At 42.1% G+C, this 21,167-nt stretch overlaps 1 protein-coding gene across 1 annotated transcript in view; it reads right to left on the bottom strand.

Annotated features, from left to right (window-relative positions):
* Nucleotides 1–3,088, bottom strand: part of LOC120020682 (adenylate cyclase type 1-like) — a 72,925-nt gene extending 69,837 nt beyond the window's left edge. Inside the window, exon 1 of the mRNA XM_038964385.1 lies at nucleotides 2,480–3,088. Within this exon, the coding sequence (XP_038820313.1) occupies nucleotides 2,480–3,088 (609 nt within the window). The remainder of the gene's footprint in view (nucleotides 1–2,479) is intronic.
* Between the last annotated feature and the right edge of the window lie 18,079 nt (nucleotides 3,089–21,167).

The following is a 21,167-nucleotide window of genomic DNA, read 5'->3' as shown; positions in this document are numbered from 1 at the left end:
TTGGTTGGTTGAAACACAGGTCCCTTACGGTCATACCACTGAGCTAATCTCCAGGCTTAATGGATTAGCTTTCCCTTCCTAGGCTGTACTCTGCTACTGCTAGCGCTGTCCTTCACACACCGTCCTCCTGACACACGTATAGGCTACACGAGCAAGATATTATATGCCACATGCTAAAGGAAGAAAGCAAACTAGAGCTGATATGATTGAGGGCTAAACCTCTCCATGACAGACAGAGAGAGAGAGCGAGCGAGAGCAAGACCAAGAGAGAGAGAGAACTTGTTGAGACTGTGAAGATATTTTTGGTATTAAGTTCTCTGGGTTTGCTTGACCTTTTATTAACTGTCTGGTTGTCTAGTATCTGGTTGGGGTCATCAACCACGGCCTACTTTGTTTCTGCATCAAGTACTTTCAGCCTAAATGGACCAGATATTCCCTATGAAACAGAGGCACACTGTATGGGAATCCTGTCTGAGTACTTTCTCTCTGGTCTCTCTGTGTGGTCCTGTTTGTTTTGTTCCACTCTGTTGGCAGTATAGGATGATATGAGGTTGGGTCATATTATTAGATATACAGAGCATTCGAAAAGTATTCAGACCCTTTTCTTTTTCCCACATTTTGTTACTTTACAGCCTTATTCTAAAATGGATGAAATAATTGTTTCCCCTCATCAATCTACACACAATACCCTATAATGGCAAAGCGAAAACAGGTTTTTAGAAATGTTTGCAAACTTATTAAAAATTAAAAACAGATACCTTAGAGATTTATAAATCATATAATTTTCCATTTTTTGCATACAATATACTGTAGCTTAGTATTTTAATTATTTATTTTATAGGCCTACAGTCATTACTGCTCATCTTTATCAAGGGTGTCAATCATTTAGGCACACACATCACGGACCCAAGTCAAATCAGTCACGTAGGCTATTTTGAAGTCAATGGTGTGAGACAGATACAGCTCTATTGCCTATTTGTATGTCCCCCCTACCTCAGTAACATGATACTATTAGCCTAGATCTGAAGCAATGTCAACACGGAAATCCTGCTTATACTTTGACTGACCAGACATGGGCCCGGTTTCCCAAAAGCATCTTAAGGCTAAGTTCATCGATAGAACCTTCCTTCGTAGGAGAATCGTTAAATATCCGAGCAGTTCCCCAAAGCCATCGTTATTAACGTTGCTCTTGAAAACACTCGTGATCTAACGCCTGCCTCAGACCACTCGCGTCGTTTTTTGCCCTCCTGCGTCACTTTATACACAGAAAGGTCGCTGCTAAACATAGAATCACATGGTTCGTCCGTCTCTCTGTGACCGCCGATAACTTCAGAACAAAGTTGACTACAAATACAAAGTTGCCAATGTCTTTGTAATTGATACAAACAAGCAAAGTATAAAAATACACTTCAAATGAAAACCGAGATGACTGCATTAAAACATAGCCTAAACAGTAGGCTATAGGTCTATTTCAATCATATTGAAATACATTTCAAGTTCAATCAATTAAGTTATATGTTGATACTTGTAGGTTACTGTCTGTAATTAGTCTCAATATATTATATGATGTGTAGCCTAAAATCGGTGATTTATTGCTGGGCACAGATGTCAATTTGACGTCGGTTCAATGTAATTTCATTGAAATGACGTTAAAACAACGTTGATTCAACCATTGTGTGCCGAGTGGGAATAAGCCGCCTCAATATCTGCAGCCTCAATATCTGCAGCCGTAGATGGTAACATGAGCTGATCCGTCGTCGGTATTGTGAAACAATGTTAATGATGAGGGAAGATTTGATTGGAGAAAGCTTATATGAGAGCAGCTCTCCCTTTCTTTTGATTTTATCAGTAGGATATTGACACATGCTCCAACAACGCACTTAGCGACCATTCTCTCTGCGTGGTGTTTTGGGAAAAGCATGTTACATGTTCGGCCATTGTAGGAAAGATGAACCGTTAAAACACTCGTAAACCTAAATTCCAGGCCCTGCTCTCCTGTCTGTAGTTGTGATCACAATCAGCCACACGTCATTGAAGTCCGTGTTTAGATTGAACTACTGGAGCACCTCGCCGCACGTTATCGCACAAGGCGTTGCACTTTCTACTATATCATACATCCAGCAGGCGCTCGTTATAAAAAACTGCATGCCTTGATTTCACTGAGGTTTCTATTCTACATAAATCTAGGGCATTACAGATATAAAACCGAAACATATTTCATTTTAGAATGTTCTCTTTGTATGTCTTTCAAAAGCAAAGCAGACGGACAAGCAGTGCTCAGACATTGTATGAATCGCGCGCCAGTCGGTGACCCCCGCCGGTCGCTGTCCACTTGATGGTGCTGAACTTCATATTGACAGGCTCATAGCTTCCTCTCGCTTTTCCCTTATCTGTTCTAGATTAAAGCCCCATTATCCATGCTTCGAATAGCCTAGCCTGGTGGTTAACTATGTATAGCCTACATGCACCCACTACTTACCGTTCTCCATAATTTCTGCGTCTCAACTGTCACGGAGGTGGCTGTCACAATTATATGAGAGATGGCAATCATTATTCCAAACATTACTACTAACAGAGTCCGCACCGGCAGGAGCGAGTAGGCAACGAATGTAACCAGCATGAGCTGCCACATGCCCTGCTCCGGGTTGGTCGGGGGCTCCAGCCCCACCGCGCCGAGGGAGAAGGGACAGCAGAGGAACGAGAAGGTGAAGCCGAAGAGCAAGGTCAGGTTGACGATCTGCTGGAGCTGGGTCACCTGAAGGTACTTGACATTGGTGACAATGAAGAGGGACACGAAGACGATACAGTGTACCGGATGGGACCCCTTGGAGATGGTCAGATTGGGGCCGGACAGCAACTCCACCACCGCCAGCGTCGATGCCATGACGATGAGCACTGCCAGGGCTTTGAGAGTGGACGTCTGCTCCAGCTTTAGGTTGTAGTTCTGGAACAGAGACTCCAGCTCCTTGCAGTCGAACTCATCCTCGCATGCGATGGTAGTCAGAGGGACGCCTGGTGGACAATGGCTTTTCTTCCGCCGGGTTTTGACTTTCTGAAACGGAATTTCCTCCATGTCAGGGCCATTCATAAACTAGACACTGGACCACACAGCGCGCCACAGACCGATGCCGGGAAACAATCAAGCACGCAGCAGTCTAGAGAGGAGAGCGTCCCGGATCACTAAGGCTGGAGGACTGGCCTCCCACTGTAATCTCCTGACGCGCGACATGCACTATCCACAGGTTGAAATCCGTTGTTCGTCGAGATCAGTCACCAAGGAAACGTGCAAGCATGTTCTCCCCTTGACCAAGACTCCAAAAAGTATTTTTCGTTTCACTTGGGCAAGGACAACATCATGGAAACAGAGTCCCGCACACGACGGTCGAGTTCTGAATCGAACAGCTTTTCGCAAGGCTCAGATTGGATCACGCATGCGCAATATGAGGTAGAGATAAGACACGTCTCAGTAACTCAACAGACAACAAGACAAAACAGACTTGAGAGGTATGGAGGACCAAACCTGCCAAAATTAGAAATACATAAATGCACATATAAAAGGATAAATAAATGAATAAATAAATCCACACATAATTAAATAAATGAGCAAGTTAACAGAAAAATAGTGACTAAAATGTATTAATTTTCTCTACATATCTACATGTATTTAATTATTTATCTATGTATTATCTAAACATTCTAACCTTAATTCATTTATATATATATATATACAGTGGGGAGAACAAGTATTTGATACACTGCCGATTTTGCAGGTTTTCCTACTTACAAAGCATGTAGAGGTCTGTCATTTTTATCAAAGTACACTTCAACTGTGAGACGGAATCTAAAACAAAAATCCAGAAAATCACATTGTATGATTTTTAAGTAATTCATTTGCATTTTATTGCATGACATAAGTATTTGATACATCAGAAAAGCAGAACTTAATATTTGGTACAGAAACCTTTGTTTGCAATTACAGAGATCATATGTTTCCTGTAGTTCTTGACCAGGTTTGCACACACTGCAGCAGGGATTTTGGCCCACTCCTCCATACAGACCTTCTCCAGATCCTTCAGGTTTCGGGGCTGTCACTGGGCAATACGGACTTTCAGCTCCCTCCAAAGATTTTCTATTGGGTTCAGGTCTGGAGACTGGCTAGGCCACTCCAGGACCTTGAGTTGCTTCTTTACGGAGCCACTCCGTAGTTGCCCTGGCTGTGTGTTTCGGGTTATTGTCATGCTGGAAGACCCAGCCACGACCCATCTTCAATGCGCTTACTGAGGGAAGGAGGTTGTTGGCCAAGATCTCGTGATACATGGCCCCATCCATCCTCCCCTCAATACGGTGCAGTCGTCCTGTCCCCTTTGCAGAAAAGCATCCCCAAAGAATGATGTTTCCACCTCCATGCTTCACGGTTGGGATGGTGTTCTTGGGGTTGTACTCATCCTTCTGCTTCCTCCAAACACGGCGAGTGGAGTTTAGACCAAAAAGCTCTATTTTTGTCTCATCAGACCACATGACCTTCTCCCATTCCTCCTCTGGATCATCTAGATCAGGGGTGTCAAACTCATTCCACGGAGGGCCTAGTGTCTGCAGGTTTTTGGTTTTTCCTTTCAATAAAGCCCTAGACAACCAGGTGTGGGGAGTTCCTAACTAATTAGTGATGTTAATTCATCAATCAAGTACAAGGGAGGAGCGAAAACCCGCAGACACTTGGCCCCCCGTGGAATGAGTTTGACACCTGTGATCTAGATGGTCATTGGAAAACTTCAAATGGGCCTGGACATGCGCTGGCTTGAGCAGGGGGACCTTGCGTGCGCTGCAGGATTTTAATCCATGACGGCGTAGTGTGTTACTAATGGTTTTCTTTGAGACTGTGGTCCCAGCTCTCTTCAGGTCATTGACCAGGTCATGCCGTGTAGTTCTGGGCTGATCCCTCACCTTCCTCATGATCATTGATGCCCCACGAGGTGAGATCTTGCATAGAGCCCCAGACCGAGGGTGATTGACTGTCATCTTGAACTTCTTCCATTTTGTAATAATTGCGCCAACAGTTGTTGCCTTCTCACCAAGCTGCTTGCCTATTGTCCTGTAGCCCATCCCAGCCTTGTGCAGGTCTACAATTTTACCCCTGATGTCCTTACACAGCTCTCTGGTCTTGGCCATTGTGGAGAGGTTGGAGTCTGTTTGATTGAGTGTGTGGACAGGTGTCTTTTATACAGGTAACGAGTTCAAACAGGTGCAGTTAATACAGGTAATGAGTGGAGAACAGGAGGGCTTCTTAAAGAAAAACGAACAGGTCTGTGAGAGCTGGAATTCTTACTGGTTGGTAGGTAATCAAATACTTATGTCATGCAATAAAATGCAAATGAATTACTTAAAAATCATACTATGTGATTTTCTGGATTTTTGTTTTAGATTCCGTCTCTCACAGTTGAAGTGTACTATGATAAAAATGACAGACCTCTACATGCTTTGTAAGTAGGAAAACCTGCACAATCTGCAGTGTATCAAATACTTGTTCTCCCCACTGTATATATATATATACACACACACACTACCGGTCAAAAGTTTTAGAACACCTACTCATTCAAGGGTTTTTCTTTCTTTTTTCTATTTTCTACATTGTAGAATAATAGTGAAGACATCAACACTATGAAATAACACATATGGAAACATGTAGTAAATATATTTTATATTTGAGATTCTTCAAGTAGCCACCCATTGCCTTGATGACAGCTTTGCACACTCTTGGCATTCTCTCAACCAGCATCACCTGGAATGCTTTTCCAACAGTCTTGAAGGACTTCCCACATATGCTGAGCACTTGTTGGCTACTTTTCCTTCACTCTACGGTCCAACTCATCCCAAACCATCTCAATTTGGTTGAGGTTGAGGTATTGTGGAGGCCAGGTCATCTGATACAGCACTCTATCACTCTCCATCCACAAATTAACTTTTAAGAAGCACACCTGTTAATTGAAATGCATTCCAGATGACTACCTCATGAAGCTGGTGAGAGATTGCCAAGCTGTCATCAAGGCAAAGGTTGGCTATTTGAAGAATCTCAAATTTAAAATATATTTTGATTTGTTTCACACTTTTTTGGTTAATACACGATTCCATATGTGTTATTTCATAGATTTGATGTATTCCCTATTATTCTACAATGTAGAAATGTTTTACAACGTAAAGAAAAACCCTTGAATGAGTAGGTGTTCTAAAACTTTTGACAGGTAGTGTATATATATGTATATATATATATATATATAGATATGTATTTCTGTATTTCTTCCTCTAACATGATAATGGGTGGGTGTCAAACAAACATCTGTGGGTGGTATCTAACACACCATTGGTTGATCAATGTCAGCATTGCACGGTGAAGCTAGCCACAATAACAATTAGCCACAATTGTGGAATTTGCAGTTCACTTTCAAAATAAAAGTCCCACAGTGAAACTGATGCAAACCAACACAAATAGTGGAATCATGCCATATTTGGACTAGTAAATGCTTAACAAGCTTGGAATGTTGTTATACAAATTCAACAAAAGACAATAATTCGTTAAGTTGACAAAACATTTAAATCAGTTGAAATCGCACTGTGGGTGCGTTAGACTTCAGATTTGAATTGGGGGCATACTGTGCATATGTATATATATATATATATATATCTTTTTATATTTCTTATAATATATATATTTCTTTTACCTTTATTTAACTAAGCAAGTCATTTAAGAACAAATTGTTATTTACAATGACGGCCTACACCGGCCAAACCCGGACGACGCCGGGCCAATTGTGTGCCGCCCTATGGAACTCCCAATCACGGCCGGTTGTGCTATAGCCTGGATTCAAACCAAGGTGTTTGTAGTGACGCCTCTAGCACTGAGACGCAGTGCCTTAGACCGGCCACTCGGGAGCCCTTTGTTTGCATTGTACAGTCTGCCTATGGATCTTGGGTCCATGAAATGCGCTGCAATAGCGCAGTGGAGCAGCGCTCCCTCACTTTTTTTTAAAATTTGAAAATACACGGAGCTGTAAAAATATTTCTGTAAAAAAAAAAATCCATGAAAACGATAGATTAACAAACTAAATAAATATGTAGGCTATGGCTGCCTATAGGTAGGTAAATAGAGATTTCTTCCATTTCCTCTCTCTCTGGCGGTGGCGTGAATGATGAATAACTATTGGCATGTGTGCTGAGGCCCGTCTGTCAGAGGCTTGACCACTTTGAGCTGGCCAAATCTGACATAACAGTCACAGACAGAAAACTCTACCAGAGGTTGCTAAAACAGCTGTCCTCATAACAGTTTGTTAAGGAATTGGGGCTCATGTAGGCCTAAATCACACTTGAACTCGCCCTAGTGTCTGATTGCTTAGCTTACAGAAACGCAGACAAACCGATCCACTTCATGAACCTTATCACATCAACGAGATCTAGGAACTAAATTCTCAGCGTTTCTGCCTTGATGTTCATAAAACTCCACAGGACCCCTCTGTTGTCTACGTCTAATAGTCGTACCCATCACTTATTAATACAAATAGAAGAGTATCACTCCTCACAATGGTGCTCATTTAGTAAAGTTAGATCAAAGCTAAATCAATGTCTTGCAAGATCACATAATGATTCATTCGTATTTTACATAAAATAACTAAATATAATAGTATAAAGGCTACTATAGCATAGCAGTCCTATAATACATTGTCACACTAAAAACACCTCAGTTATTTCTTATTTGAAGCTCAATAGTCACATTTATTTTCTCATGCGGCCAAAATGTAACAGTGCATGCAACTAGGCTGGATATATGCTTTGATAGAAACAAAATAGGCCTACAAGAAAGACTTATAGTTTGTTATCACCATCTGCTCTAATTCGCTCACGAAACAGTCATTCAAGAAGATCGAAAAATGCATAGTCCCATGGAACTGATTGAGATCAAATGATTTGCACGTAGTTTGGACATTTCACCTGTAAAACGTCAAGAATTATCCCTCACGAATGACAGTGATAATGGCCCATTTTGAAATAAGGTATGCCTAACTTCGTGTTTGAGAGTATTAAAAATAGAAAAACAATTTCTGACAATATGTGTGGGCATACAGTAGGAAGACGTTGCAATTGGAGGATGCATTTTATTCATGGTCCAATTCTATACTCAGCAAGAAAATAAACGTCCCTTTTTCAGGACCCTGTCTTTCAAAGATAATTCGTAAAAATCTAAATAACTTCACAGATCTTCGTGCTTGTTCAATGAACCATAAACAATTAATGAACACGCACCTGTGAAATGGTCGTTAAGACACTAACATCTTACAGACGGTAGGCAATTAAGGTCACAGTTATGAAAACTTAGGACACCAAAGAGGCCTTTCTACTGACTCTGAAAAACACCAAAAGAAAGATGCCCAGGGTCCCTGCTCATCTGCATGAACGTGCCTTAGGCATGCTGCAAGGAGGCATGAGGACTGCAGATGTGGCCAGGGCAATAAATTGCAATGTCCGTACTGTGAGATACCTAAGACAGTGCTACAGTGAGACAAGATGGACAGCTGATCACCCTCGTAGTGGCAGACCACGTGTAACAACATCTGCACAGGAGCGGTACATCCGAACATCACACCTGCGGGACAGGTACAGGATGGCAACAACAACTGCCCAAGTAACACCAGGAATGCACAATCCCTCCATCAGTGCTCAGACTGTCCGCAATAGGCTGAGAGAGGCTGGACTGAGGGCTTGTAGGCCTGTTGTAAGGCAGGTCCTCACCAGACATCACCGGCAACAACGTCACCTATGGGCACAAACCCACCATCGCTGGACCAGACAGTAATGGCAAAAAGTGCTCTACACTGACGAGTCGCGGTTTTGTCGCACCAGAGGTGATGGTCGGATTCGCGTTTATCGTCGAAGGAATGAGCGTTACATCGAGGCCTGTACACTGGAGCGGGATCGATTTGGAAGGGGAGGGTCCATCATGGTCTGGGGCGGTGTCACAGCATCATTGGACTGAGCTTGTTGTCATTGCAGGTAATCTCAATGCTGTGCATTACAGGGAAGACATCCTCCTCCCTCATGTGGTATCCTTCCTGCAGGCTCATGCTGACATGACCCTCCAGCATGACAATGCCACCAGCCATACTGCTCGTTCTGTGCGTAATTTCCTGCAAGACAGGAATGTCAGTGTTCTGCCATTGCCAGCGAAGAGCCCGGATCTCAATCCCATTGAGCACGTCTGGGACCTGTTGCATTGGAGAGTGAGGGGTGAGGGCTAGGGCCATTCCCCCCCAGAAATGTCCGGGAACTTGCAGTGTCTTGGTGGAAGAGTGGGGTAACATCTCACAGCAAGAACAGGCAAATCTGGTGCAGTCCATGAGGAGGAGATGCACTGCAGTACTTAATGCAGCTGGTGGCCACACCAGATACTGACTGTTACTTTTGATTTTGACCCCCGCCCCTCCTCCCTTTGTTCAGGGACACATTATTCAATTTTTGTTAGTCACATGTCTGTGGAACTTGTTCAGTTTATGTCTCAGTTGTTGAGTCTTGTTATGTTCATACAAATATTTACACGTTAAGTTTGCTGAAAGTAAACACAGTTGACAGTGAGAGGACAATTCTTTTTTTGCTGAGTTTATATGTTAATTTCCAAACATCAATGACACTAACAAAAGGGTTGAATTGTTCAACATGTGCAGTAAATGTTAACATGGCTTTGGTGATGAAAGGTACATAATGTATTTGGTATCATGCCACTGCATGCTGTGACATGGGCCTGGATGGTGACATCTTCAGGGGCGGCAGGTAGCCTAGTGGTTAGAGTATTGGGCCAGTAACCAAAAAGGTTGCTAGATCTAATCCCAGAGCTGACAAGGTAAAAAGCTGTCGTTCTGCCCCTGAACAAAGCAGTTAACCCACTGTTCATTGTAAATAAGAATTTATTCTTAACTGACTTGACTAGTTAAATAAAGGTCAAAAGTTGCCTGATAGAATACTGTGGCCTTCAGAGGTACCAAAAGCAAGGGCCTTACCTGACTGTACAGGAACACTCTCTGTCTCACAGCCGTTCTGTCAACATGTATTGTATGTAACCACACAAACGTATACAAACTGATTAGGATGCAATCACCGACTTATATTCATTTTGTCTACTTTCAATCTTATCTGGGATATACAGTTGAAGTCGGAAGTTTACATACACCTTAGCCAAATACTGTACATTTAAACTCAGTTTTTCACAATTCCTGACATGTAATCCTAGTAAAAAATCCCTGTCTTAGGTCAGTTAGGATCTCCACTTTATTTTAAGAATGTGAAAAGTTAGAATAATAGTAGAGAGAATGATTTATTTCAGCATTTATTTCTTTGATCACATTAGCAGTGGGTCAGAAGTTTACATACACTCAATTAGTTGTTGGTAGCATTGCCTTTAAATTGTTTAACTTGGGTCAAACGTTTCGGGTAGCCTTCCACACGCTTCTCACAACAAGTTGGGTGAATTTTGGCCCATTCCTCCTGACAGAGCTGGTGTAACGGAGTCAGGTTTGTAGGCCTCCTTGCTCGCACACGCTTCTTCAGTTCTGCCCACAAACTATAGGATTGAGGTCAGGGCTTTGTGATGGCCACTCCAATACCTTGACTTTGTTGTCCTTAAGCCACTTTGCCACAACTTTGGAAGTATGCTTGGGGTCATTGTCCATTTGGAAGACCCATTTGCGACCAAGCTTTAACTTTCTTACTGATGTCTTGAGATGTTGCTTCAATATATCAACATCATTTTACCATAGTCTGGCTTTTTTATGGCGGTTTTGGAGCAGTGGCTTCTTCCTTGCTGAGCGGCCTTTCAGGTTATGTCGATATAGAACTCGTTTTACTGTGGATATAGATACTTTTGTACCCGTTTCCTCCAGCATCTTCACAAGGTCCTTTGCTGTTCTTCTGGGATTGATTTGCACTTTTGCACAAAAGTACGTTCATCTCTAGGAGACAGAACACGTCTCCTTCCTGAGTGGTATGACGGCTGCGTGGTCCAATGGTGTTTATACTTGCGTACTATTGTTTGTACAGATGAACGTGGTACCTTCAGGCATTTGGAAATTGCTCCCAAGGATGAACCAGACTTGTGGAGGTCTACAATTTTTTTGTCTGAGGTCTTGTCTGATTTCTTTTGATTTTCCCATGATTCAAGCAAAGAGGCACTGAGTTTGAAGGTAGGCCTTGAAATACATCCACAGGTACACCTCCAATTGACTCAAATTATGTCAATTAGCCTATCAGAAGCTTCTAAAGCCAATACATCATTTTCTGGAATTTTCCAAGCTTTTTAAAGGCACAGTCAACTTAGTGTATGTAAACTTCTGACCCACTGGAATTGTGATACAGTGAATTATAAGTGAAATAATCTGTTTGTAAACAATTGTTGGAAAAATTACTTGTGTCATGCACAAAGTCAGTGGTGGGCCGTCAGGGCCTGCAAGGCCTTCTCTGCTGGCCTAAACATCATCAGAATATAATTTTTTTTTAAATATATTTTCCCACAAATATGTATTAAATTATTCCCCAGAGTAAGAGTTATACTCTTCATTTCATAGCTTTCCTCTTGGTTGCACTGCTTCCAGCCCCAGGTTGAGATTTGGAGGGCTTGTTTTTATGTTAGATCTTTTATCCAATCATATTCAGCCATCATGTGTTGCCAGGGGTCTAAAATCTGCCCTCAGGCCTTCAGAATCAACAGTGCGGGCGCTTGTCGCTTATAGTGAATGGAAATGAAAATTTAGTGTCAACCAATCAGCTTTAGAGTTGGCTATTGTACGCCTGCTGGCTGGCTCCAGTGTTACACAGGAGCCAGCTAGCAGGCGTAGTGCGTGCACGTCTTTTGATTGGATTACCAATATTGAGAGGCAGGTCCTATGGAGATCTAGGAAACTGAATTTGATAAACGAATTAATTTGCGTACTACTAAGCTGTTTTTTCAACCCACAATGGCGGAAGGAGGAGAAGATATCGATTTGGTCGAGGATATAATTATAACGCCATTCTCAAGACGAACTTTTCAAGAAAAGTTAGACATTGTAAGGAGAGGTCGCCCGACGCCACAAAGCCTGTCACAGGGCTTCGTTCGCTCGCCACTTTCAAAGTTTCAACTACGAGCGCTGTCAATGGCTCCTTGGCTCCGAGAAGCACTGCAAACTGTACTGCTGGGAATGCCTATTATTTGCAAGTGATCGATTTGGTGTTTGGAGCCACACTGGCTTTGCAAACTTGAGTTGTCTAACCAAGGCAGCAACGAGACACCAAAGTACGGCTGGGCACTAACAAGCAATGGTGCTTTTGAAAACTTTTGGGGACACCGGAGTGGATCTACAGCTCAAAGAACACGCGCGCAGGGCAACGGAGCTGCACAATGAAAAGGTGAAGGGAAATATTGAAAAGACTCATTGATTGTGTCATGTTTTTGGGTAAACACTGTTTACCCAAAAATGTCAATTTGTCAATTTCAAGGTGACGCAACGCCTGGTTATACTGCGTTTCTGTCTAAATGTATAGTGTCTAGAGCCATGGCATCATAATGAGGTGGATTAATTCGGGTGGGACTGTGTAATACCTCACTGAAGGCCCAGGCCCCAGGCCCACGGCACGCCACTGCACAAAGTAGATGTCCTAACTGACTTGTCAATACTATAGTTTGTTAACAAGAAATTGTGAAGTGGTTGAAAAACTAGTTTTAATGACTCCAACCTAAGTGTATGTAAACTTCCGACTTCACCTGTATATGTTTAAGTTGACACCTCTGTGATGTATCTGGTTTACATGAATATAAAAGTGTTCACCCTGGACATAATACATATTTTAGACCTGATGAATAATGAGCTCTAAGGGATGTCTTTGTGTTTAAGTTACCACAGAAGTTAGTAAAAGTTAGTGTGAAGACCAATGTGACATACATGCCATGAAAAAGTTATTGTTTTGTAATCTAATAATAAAATAAAAAAGTTGTTTATACAACATTTTATTGCATTTGGTAATTCCCAAAATGTAGCCTTTGAAAGCCTTGGTAGTTGCATCCTTCTTCAGGGAACTGTCTGCAGATAGCTGACAACAGGGTGGCAGGTTTGATGGGCTGCTCTAAAGTTCTGTAGCCTAGCAGACTCACCTGGGGATAGAGTGATGGACATGTTCGTTTTGATAAAAGTCCGGGAGACTTTTACAGGGAGGAGAGTGCATGAGTTTTGGAGCGAATACAATAAATCCAATCCAACCAGTGACCCTTGATAATATACAATGTTGTCACACAGGCAGACTGCCATAGAGAAGGAGGCTTACATAGACCATCAAGTATACTATTATGCGTGTAGCTTACATCTCTGTGCTCTGGAGTGATCGCAGGTAGTCGGTCAGATGGCTCTGGAATACCATTCGGTCTCTGTAGCACCTGGAGAGAGACGGAGAGAGGTAGTGAGTGTGCTAGAAAGAGAGCCCTGACCTCCTACTGGCCCAGGGCCTAGTATCATGCAATATAAAGGAAAACAAACATTTTATGACTTACTGACATGGAGTGGTCCATGTTCTTGCTGGTAGCAAGCCTCAACCTGGATGCAGAGAAATGTCCTGACTTGTAGTATGGTTGCATATCTATCTCCACCAGGCTCTAAGAGATCAGATGATAAACTTGCAGAGATTAACAAAAGAAAATGGTACATGTTTTTCAATAGATGCTCCTCAGAGGAGGAAGGGGAGGTCCATCGTCCTCAGTGAATTTCATAAAAATTAAAAGTGAAAAATTAAAAGTGATCCTTTTTAGATAAAACTATACTAAATATATTAACGTCACCAAATAATTGATTAAAACACACTGTTTCGCAAAGAAGGTCTACAGTAGCCTCAACGGCACTCTGTAGCGTAGCACCAGGGTGTAGCTGGAGGACAGCTAGTTTCAGTCCTCCTCAGGGTACATTGATTTCAATACAAAACCTAGGAGGCTCATGGTTCTCACCCCCTTCCATAGACTTACACAGTAATTATGACAACTTCGGGAGGACGTCCTCCAACCTATCAGAGTAGTTGGTGAGTAGTTGACTCAAAGAGAGAGAAAGGCAATAGCTTAACAGTGTTGAACAAATAAATTTCTTAAAAAATTAAGAAGAAGGAATGGAGAGAGAGAGCTAGCTATATTTTGTTGTATTTGTTCCCCACTTAGCTAGTGAATGCAGCTAGTTAGTTTAGCCTATTGAAACACACGGCTCAACAGAGAGCGATGCTATGTTAGCTAGCTGGCTATGGATATCCAACACTGAAACTCTTCCAAGTCAAGGTAAGCTTTTGGTTTTATTAATTTATTGCCACCCTGGCCCACCAGTGTAATTCCTGCTGACTGTACACTGTACTGCATGATTGTAGTGGGTTTACTAATACATTAGTTCTACTAGCAATGTTGACGTGAATATGGTGACAACGATGTAGGCTGTGTGTAGCGGTTAACGGTTATGATAGAAAGGTTTGGCTTGGAAAGTTTGTTTGCTAGTTCACATACAGCTGATGTGTTGTCACTAAAGTCCACAAGCAATTCCGCTGATTCTGCTGATTCTGTTGAAAAACGTTTCTTAAACGGAAGCAAATAGAACGAAATGGGGATAAACATAAATGAATTTGTCCAATAGAAACTCTCGTTTGCAACTGTTGGACTAATGATTACACCATAGATCAGCTAGATGCAGGCAGTATTGAATGTGTCAATGTCTGTCATTTCTCCCGACCTGTTCGCCTACATTGTAAACTTTCATTCAAAGGCTAGGTTGAAGCAACCTCATGATGGGTATAGGGAAAATGTGTTTCTTGTAGTAGCCTAAACCTATTGATGTTACATTGAGCTGGGTAAATGGAATATGAATGGCAGTCATCCAATATGCTGTAATAGAACTAAGGCCATGCTCATATTTTCTTTTCGGCTTCCCTCATCTTAAATGGCACCGACAACCACTGCTGTATTTAGCGTTCATGTATCAGTTGGCCTACTTCACACTCATGTCCACAAATGACAATAATAGAGCTGATTAAATTCATAGAGCTGATTAAAATTGATAAGGACTATGACAAATTACATGGCATACGTGAATTTATAGCTAGCTAAGCTATTATTTATATTATGGCACCACGTTACATCTCACTAACAATTGCTAAGGCGAAAAGCAAATTCCATTATTATGGCTAATCCATATTGTGACTAGCTTCACATAGGTGACTTATTACATAATGACATCATTCTCCTCCTTATTTGACTGTAGTTAGCTAGCTATTAGCTTAGATGCATGTGATTGTTGAGACCTAATTATGCAAACAAACTGCTTCAAAGATCAATGATGTCGAGAATTAGCCAAGCTAGCTAAATGACAACCCTATTAATTAAGTATCCACTATTTGCTTAAAGGTGATCTACTTTAGCTAACATGAGCTAGCCAACATGCATTGCTTCTGACACATGCCATGGTCCTGCTTCTTTTCCATCTGACAGATATTTTTCTATCGTAGCTAGCTAGCTAATAATGGTTTATGATCATTGCAGTTTAGTTTATTATCTAGCTAGCTAAGTGTAAAACTGAGTCTGGCTGTAAAACACAGCTAGCTAGCCAACACTACTTTATCAGTTGTAGCCAAGCTAGCTAGCTTGATACCCACTCAGTAACGTTAGTTTACCATGATTTCCTGGCAAATTCTGGTCAAGACCTTCTTGCCTATAATGGTTTTGAACCTAGAAGAAGACCAGGAAACAGAAGGCTTGTGTGTCACCATGCGCAATGCCAAGCGTCGGCTGGAGTGGTGTAAAGCTTGCCGCAATTGACTCTGGAGCAGTGCAAACACATTCTCTGGATTGATGAATCACGCTTCACCATCTGGCAGTCCGATGGATAAATCTGGGTTTGGCAGATGCCAGGAGAACGCTACTTGCACGAATGCAGTGCCAACTGTAAAGTTTGGTGGATGAGGAATAATGGTCTGGGGCTGTTTTCATGGTTTGGGCTAGGCCCCTTAGTTCCAGTGAAGGGAAATCTTAACGCTACAGCATACAATTACATTCTAGATGATTATGTGCTTCCAACTTTGTGGCAAAAGTTTGGGGAAAGCTTTTTCCTGTTTCAGTATGAAAATGCCCCTGTGCACAAAGTGAGGTCTATACAGAAATGGTTTGTCGAGATTGGTGTGGAAGAACTTGACTGGCCTGCACAGAGCCCTGACCTCAACTTCATCGAATACCTTTGGGATGAATTGGAACGCCGACTGCGAGCCAGGCCTAATCGCCCAACATCAGTGTCCGACCTCACTAATGCTCTTGTGGCTGAATGGAAGCAAGTCACCACAGCAATGTTCCAAGATCTAGTGGAGTTTGGAGGCTTTTATAGCAGCAAAGGGGAGACTGACAAACTCCATATTAATGCCCATGATTTTGGAATGAGATGTTCGACAAGCAAGTGTCCACATACTTTTGGTCATGTAGTGTAGCTATATGCGCTACACATTATTGTTTGGGGGGTGCTAATGTGAAACATGGCCTTTGTTGAACACCGTTCTGTCCGTTCTATACTGAACGCAGCCCAGGCAAATGCAATTGAGCAATGTGCCGTGGCATTGATAAACCAATGGTGTGTTAGATTTACCACCCGCATACGTTTGCTTGACACCCCTTCATTATCATATTGGAGGAAGAAATACATAAATAAATGAAGAAATAATATAAATTAATCAAATTAAAGAAAGCAAGTGGGATTAATTATTTAAATAATGATTTATCTTTTTATATGTACATTCGTCCATCGATTTATTTAGCTATTTACGTGTGCGTTTATCCATTTGTGTGTGCATTTATTAATTTATTAATATATTTCTAATTACGGCAGATTTGGTCCTCCATAGAGAGGTCGCACTACAGTCCACACACACAGCAAACATCTTTCTCTAGGTTATACTGTATTTACTGTAGGTTTCAGTCAGAAAGATAGGTATCTTGAATATATCTTAGAAAATTGAATTTGCTTAAACTTAAGCAGCTTACTGAGTTTTATGTATACAAATTACAACACGTATGGCCCTTAGAGGCCCATGCACAGAACACAATTAAAGTCTGTGTATAACATGTATCAGCTACAGGCCTATGAGTAAAATAAATGCTGTATAATGGTTGTATTGCAGTATAACATGATATCTATTTATAGACTGTGTGCATTGCCCAATTAGAGGAACAGTGACATGTTCACACATCTGTAAGCAGCTGGACAAAATAGCAATGCACAAGGGAGGAGACCACCGGTGTCTTTTTAAATAGACAGTCATATCACCTCTGCCAGGTGAAGAGAGTTGTTTGGAAGATACCAGGAATAATATCGGATGTGTGAATCATTGTGTGAACTATTGTGTGTGTGTGTGTGCGTATCTGAAGGCCTGTGTGTTTGTTTGAAAGAAAGAGGGAGGGCGGGCGGGAGAGAGAGAGAGAGAGCATTTTCTTTCAAGGCTATGTCATCTTTAAAGTTTAAAGTAAAGTTGTGATGTGAAGAGAGGCAGACTGAACACCCTGACCTGTTTCCAGACCACAAGTGGAGCAAATAGCAAAAAGCCAAGCGTTCAGACGCATGAGAGGATGGTGAATCCAAAATATCGCTTTGTCATTCTCCCTCTCTGTCTCTCTCCTCTCTTGAACAAAAAAAACCCTCAATATTGCAGAGCTCACTTTAGACTGAACCCACAGTTCCCCCTCTTCCCTCTCTAGTACACTACAATGTTTTGTTATCTTTAGATCATACACATTGAACACACAGAGAATCCATAAGATACTGTGGAATGTGAATCCAGATGAAAAACTCCCATATTGGACATGGTTGTGAACATACATATTATTTATCTCTAAGCGAGTGTGTAGATACAGTATGATATAAACACCATATCCGGTTACTGCACTAAGCTAGCTGATTGAAGATAATCATTTCCTTATAGCAGCCCCTTCTGCTATTGCACCCTTGTATGTGTGTATTGTATTACATGGTCAAAAGTAATTAAATATGAAAGCTCATGTTGTAAACAGGAGATCTAGATAACATCAGTCTGAATCAGACACAGTTAGAGGAATCAGAAACACGTGTCTCATCTTTGCAATGCTTGGTAGCGTTGCAGCCACCCTGCCTGCCTGCCTGCCTGCCTGTCTCTCTCTCTCTCACTCTCGCTTCATCTCTCACTCTCTCCGCCCTCTTTCCTTCTCTCTCTCCATCTCCTCTTCCTATTCAGCCGCTTGGCATTTAGAAGGTAGCTCCTCCTCAGTCATTACCAAGAGAAGATTAGTCATCTGTCAGAGGCACACACACACACACAGTCTCTTCCTGTCCCAGATGAGGAGCGGGCGAAGCCACATGCCCACCGGGCAGAGTCTCAGCTCGTCAGTCCTGCCGGTCCCCACACCATCCCCACACCACCTGTCCAACTGTTGGACTTGTCTCTCCACCGGGGAAGTGGGCCAAGAACACAGCGCTCTCTCCAATTATCCTCCCTCAAACCGACGACTCCTCTCTTCTCCTTTCTTTCTCTCCTACCACTCATGTCTGTCTTTCTCTCCTCTCCTCTACCATAGGCACACCTACGTGAAGCAGAACACTATTTCACCCAGGCAAACACTCTCTTCAGTGTTTAGCAAAAAAACTGAGAGACAGACAGACAGAGTTGAGCTCTCAGTATCTGATGAATCTGCTGTTGATGTCTCTGGTATACAGTTGATGAATATTGCATCAATGGCTTTCCTGTCTTTTCAATGGGTTTCATGCAATAATAAAGATCTTTGTTCACTATGATCTGATACTTTAGGTTTCCTTTACAGTATGTGTCACAAACTATGACAAAAAACTGTCCAAAATCAGGGACAAGCATAACATTCCTTTATGGTTCCAGGATCGTGTGCTGCTGATTACAAATCTAAATAAACATTGAAAAAAGACTCTGTATTACAATCCCCATGTGTTCAGTAGATGGGTGTAAAAATGGTTTCTGACTGGGAGAGAAGTATCTGGAAAAAAAAGATGTCCGAAAAAATAAAATATGTTTACCAGACGATTTACCTGGTTGCTTCTGGTGTCAGTTTAGCATTTGAGATTGGCAAGTGGATAGAGACATACATGAGAAACTCCTTCTGAGAAAATCTTTTTGACAGACTGGTTGTCTGAGCTGCCTGTCACAGTCCCTCAAGCTGACTAAAAACATCCCCCGCACTAGGGTAGGCTCACACATGGACGCACGCACACAAAGGTGGGAATAAACAAGGCAACAAAAAACCAAGCAGAAAGCTATGGTCAGAATCTTGCATTTGGAAAGTATTCAGACCCCTTGACTTTTTCCTAATTCATTACTTATTCTAAAATTGATGAAATAATTGTTTTTCTTCATCAATCTACACACAATACACCCTAATAACAAAGCAAAAACAGGTTTTTAAAAATGTTTGCAAATGTATCTCAAATAAAAAACAGAAATACCTTATTTACATAAGTATTCAGACCTGTTGCTATGAGACTCGAAATTGAGCTCAAGTGCGTCCTGTTTCCATTGATGATCCTTGAGATGTGTTTACAACTTTGATGGAGTCCACCTGTGGTCAATTCAATTGGCTGGACATGATTTGGAAAGGCATACACCTGTCTATATAAGGTCCCACAGTTGGCAGTGTATGTCAGAGCAAAAACCAAGCCATGAGGTCAAAGGAATTGTCCGTAGAGCTCTGGGACAGGATTGTGTCGAGGCACAGATCTGGGGAAGTGCACCAAAAAATTTCTTCAGCATTGAAGGTCCTTAAGAACACAGTGGCCTCCATCATTCTTAAATGGAAGAAGTTTGGGACCACCAAGACTCTTCCTACAGCTGGCCGCCCAGCCAAACTGATAAATCAGGGGAGGTGACCAAGTGCCCGATAGTCACTCTGAAAAAGCTCCAGAGTTTCTCTGTGGAGATGGGAGAACCGTCTGCAGAGAGCTCAGAAACTCATACTGGGGCGAAGGTCCACCTTCCAATAAGACAACGACCCTAAGCACACAGCCAAGAGAACGCAGTAGTGGCTTCTAGACAAGACTCTGAATGTCTTTGAGTGGCCTAGCCAAAACCTAGCCCGGACTTGAACCTGATCGAACATCTCTGGAGAGACCTGAAAATATCTGTGCAGCGATGCTCCCTATCCAACCTGACAGAGCTTGAGAGGATCTGCAGAGAAGAATGTGCGAAACCCCCCAAATACAGTGCGAAGCATCATCCCCGAGAAGACTCGAGGATGTAATCGCTGCCAAAGGTGCTTCAACAAAGTACTGAATAAAAGGTCTTATGTAAATGTAATATTTCCGGGTTATTTTTTTCTATAAATTAGCTTTTTCATTATGGCGTATTGTGTGTAGATTGATGAGGGGGGGAAAACGATTTAATCGATTTTAGAATAAGGATGTAACGTGACAAAATGTGGAAAAGGTCAACGGGTCTGAATACTTTCCGAATGCACTGTACATTTTACCCTAGGCTAAATCTGTGTTTATACTATCTGTCATCAAGTGATCATCAGTGATTATAGAGGTGCATGCAGGTCCCATTGGTGTCCGGGCGTGATAGAAGCAGAGCTGGGTTATGTCCAAAATAGCAACCTATTCCTTACCTAGTACCTTTGACTAGGGCCCAAATGGCTCTAGTTGAAAGTAATGCACTGTAGGGTATAGGATGCCATTTGGAACACAGCTCTGGTATAATCTGAGACAGTTTGTGTCAACATCATCCTAATGAAACAGAAAAGCCATGCTTGAGAGAGAGAGAGAGAGAGAGAGAGAGAGAGAGAGAGAGAGAGAGAGAGAGAGAGAGAGAGAGAGAGAGAGAGAGAGAGAGAGAGAGAGAGAGAGAGAGAGAGAGAGAGAGAGAGAGAGAGAGAGAGAGAGAGAGAGAGAGAGAGAGAGAGAGAGAGAGAGAGAGAGAGAGAGAGAGAGAGAGAGAGAGAGAGCCTGAAGCATAGTGCAAATCAGCTGATGGCAGCTGTTAGAAGGTGGTGAGTAAAACTACTTTTGTTTTGGTTCTATCTGTCATATTAGTGCGTGAATGTCCAATACGAACACAGAGCGAGCACAATATTTCACAAAGGCAGAGGAAAAGCAACATGATTCAGCCAT

This window comes from Salvelinus namaycush, chromosome 25 (genome assembly GCF_016432855.1).
Source record: "Salvelinus namaycush isolate Seneca chromosome 25, SaNama_1.0, whole genome shotgun sequence".
Classification (NCBI taxonomy): domain Eukaryota; kingdom Metazoa; phylum Chordata; class Actinopteri; order Salmoniformes; family Salmonidae; genus Salvelinus; species Salvelinus namaycush.
Note: the sequence above shows the minus strand (reverse complement) of the source record. Positions and strands in the feature narration are given on the sequence as shown.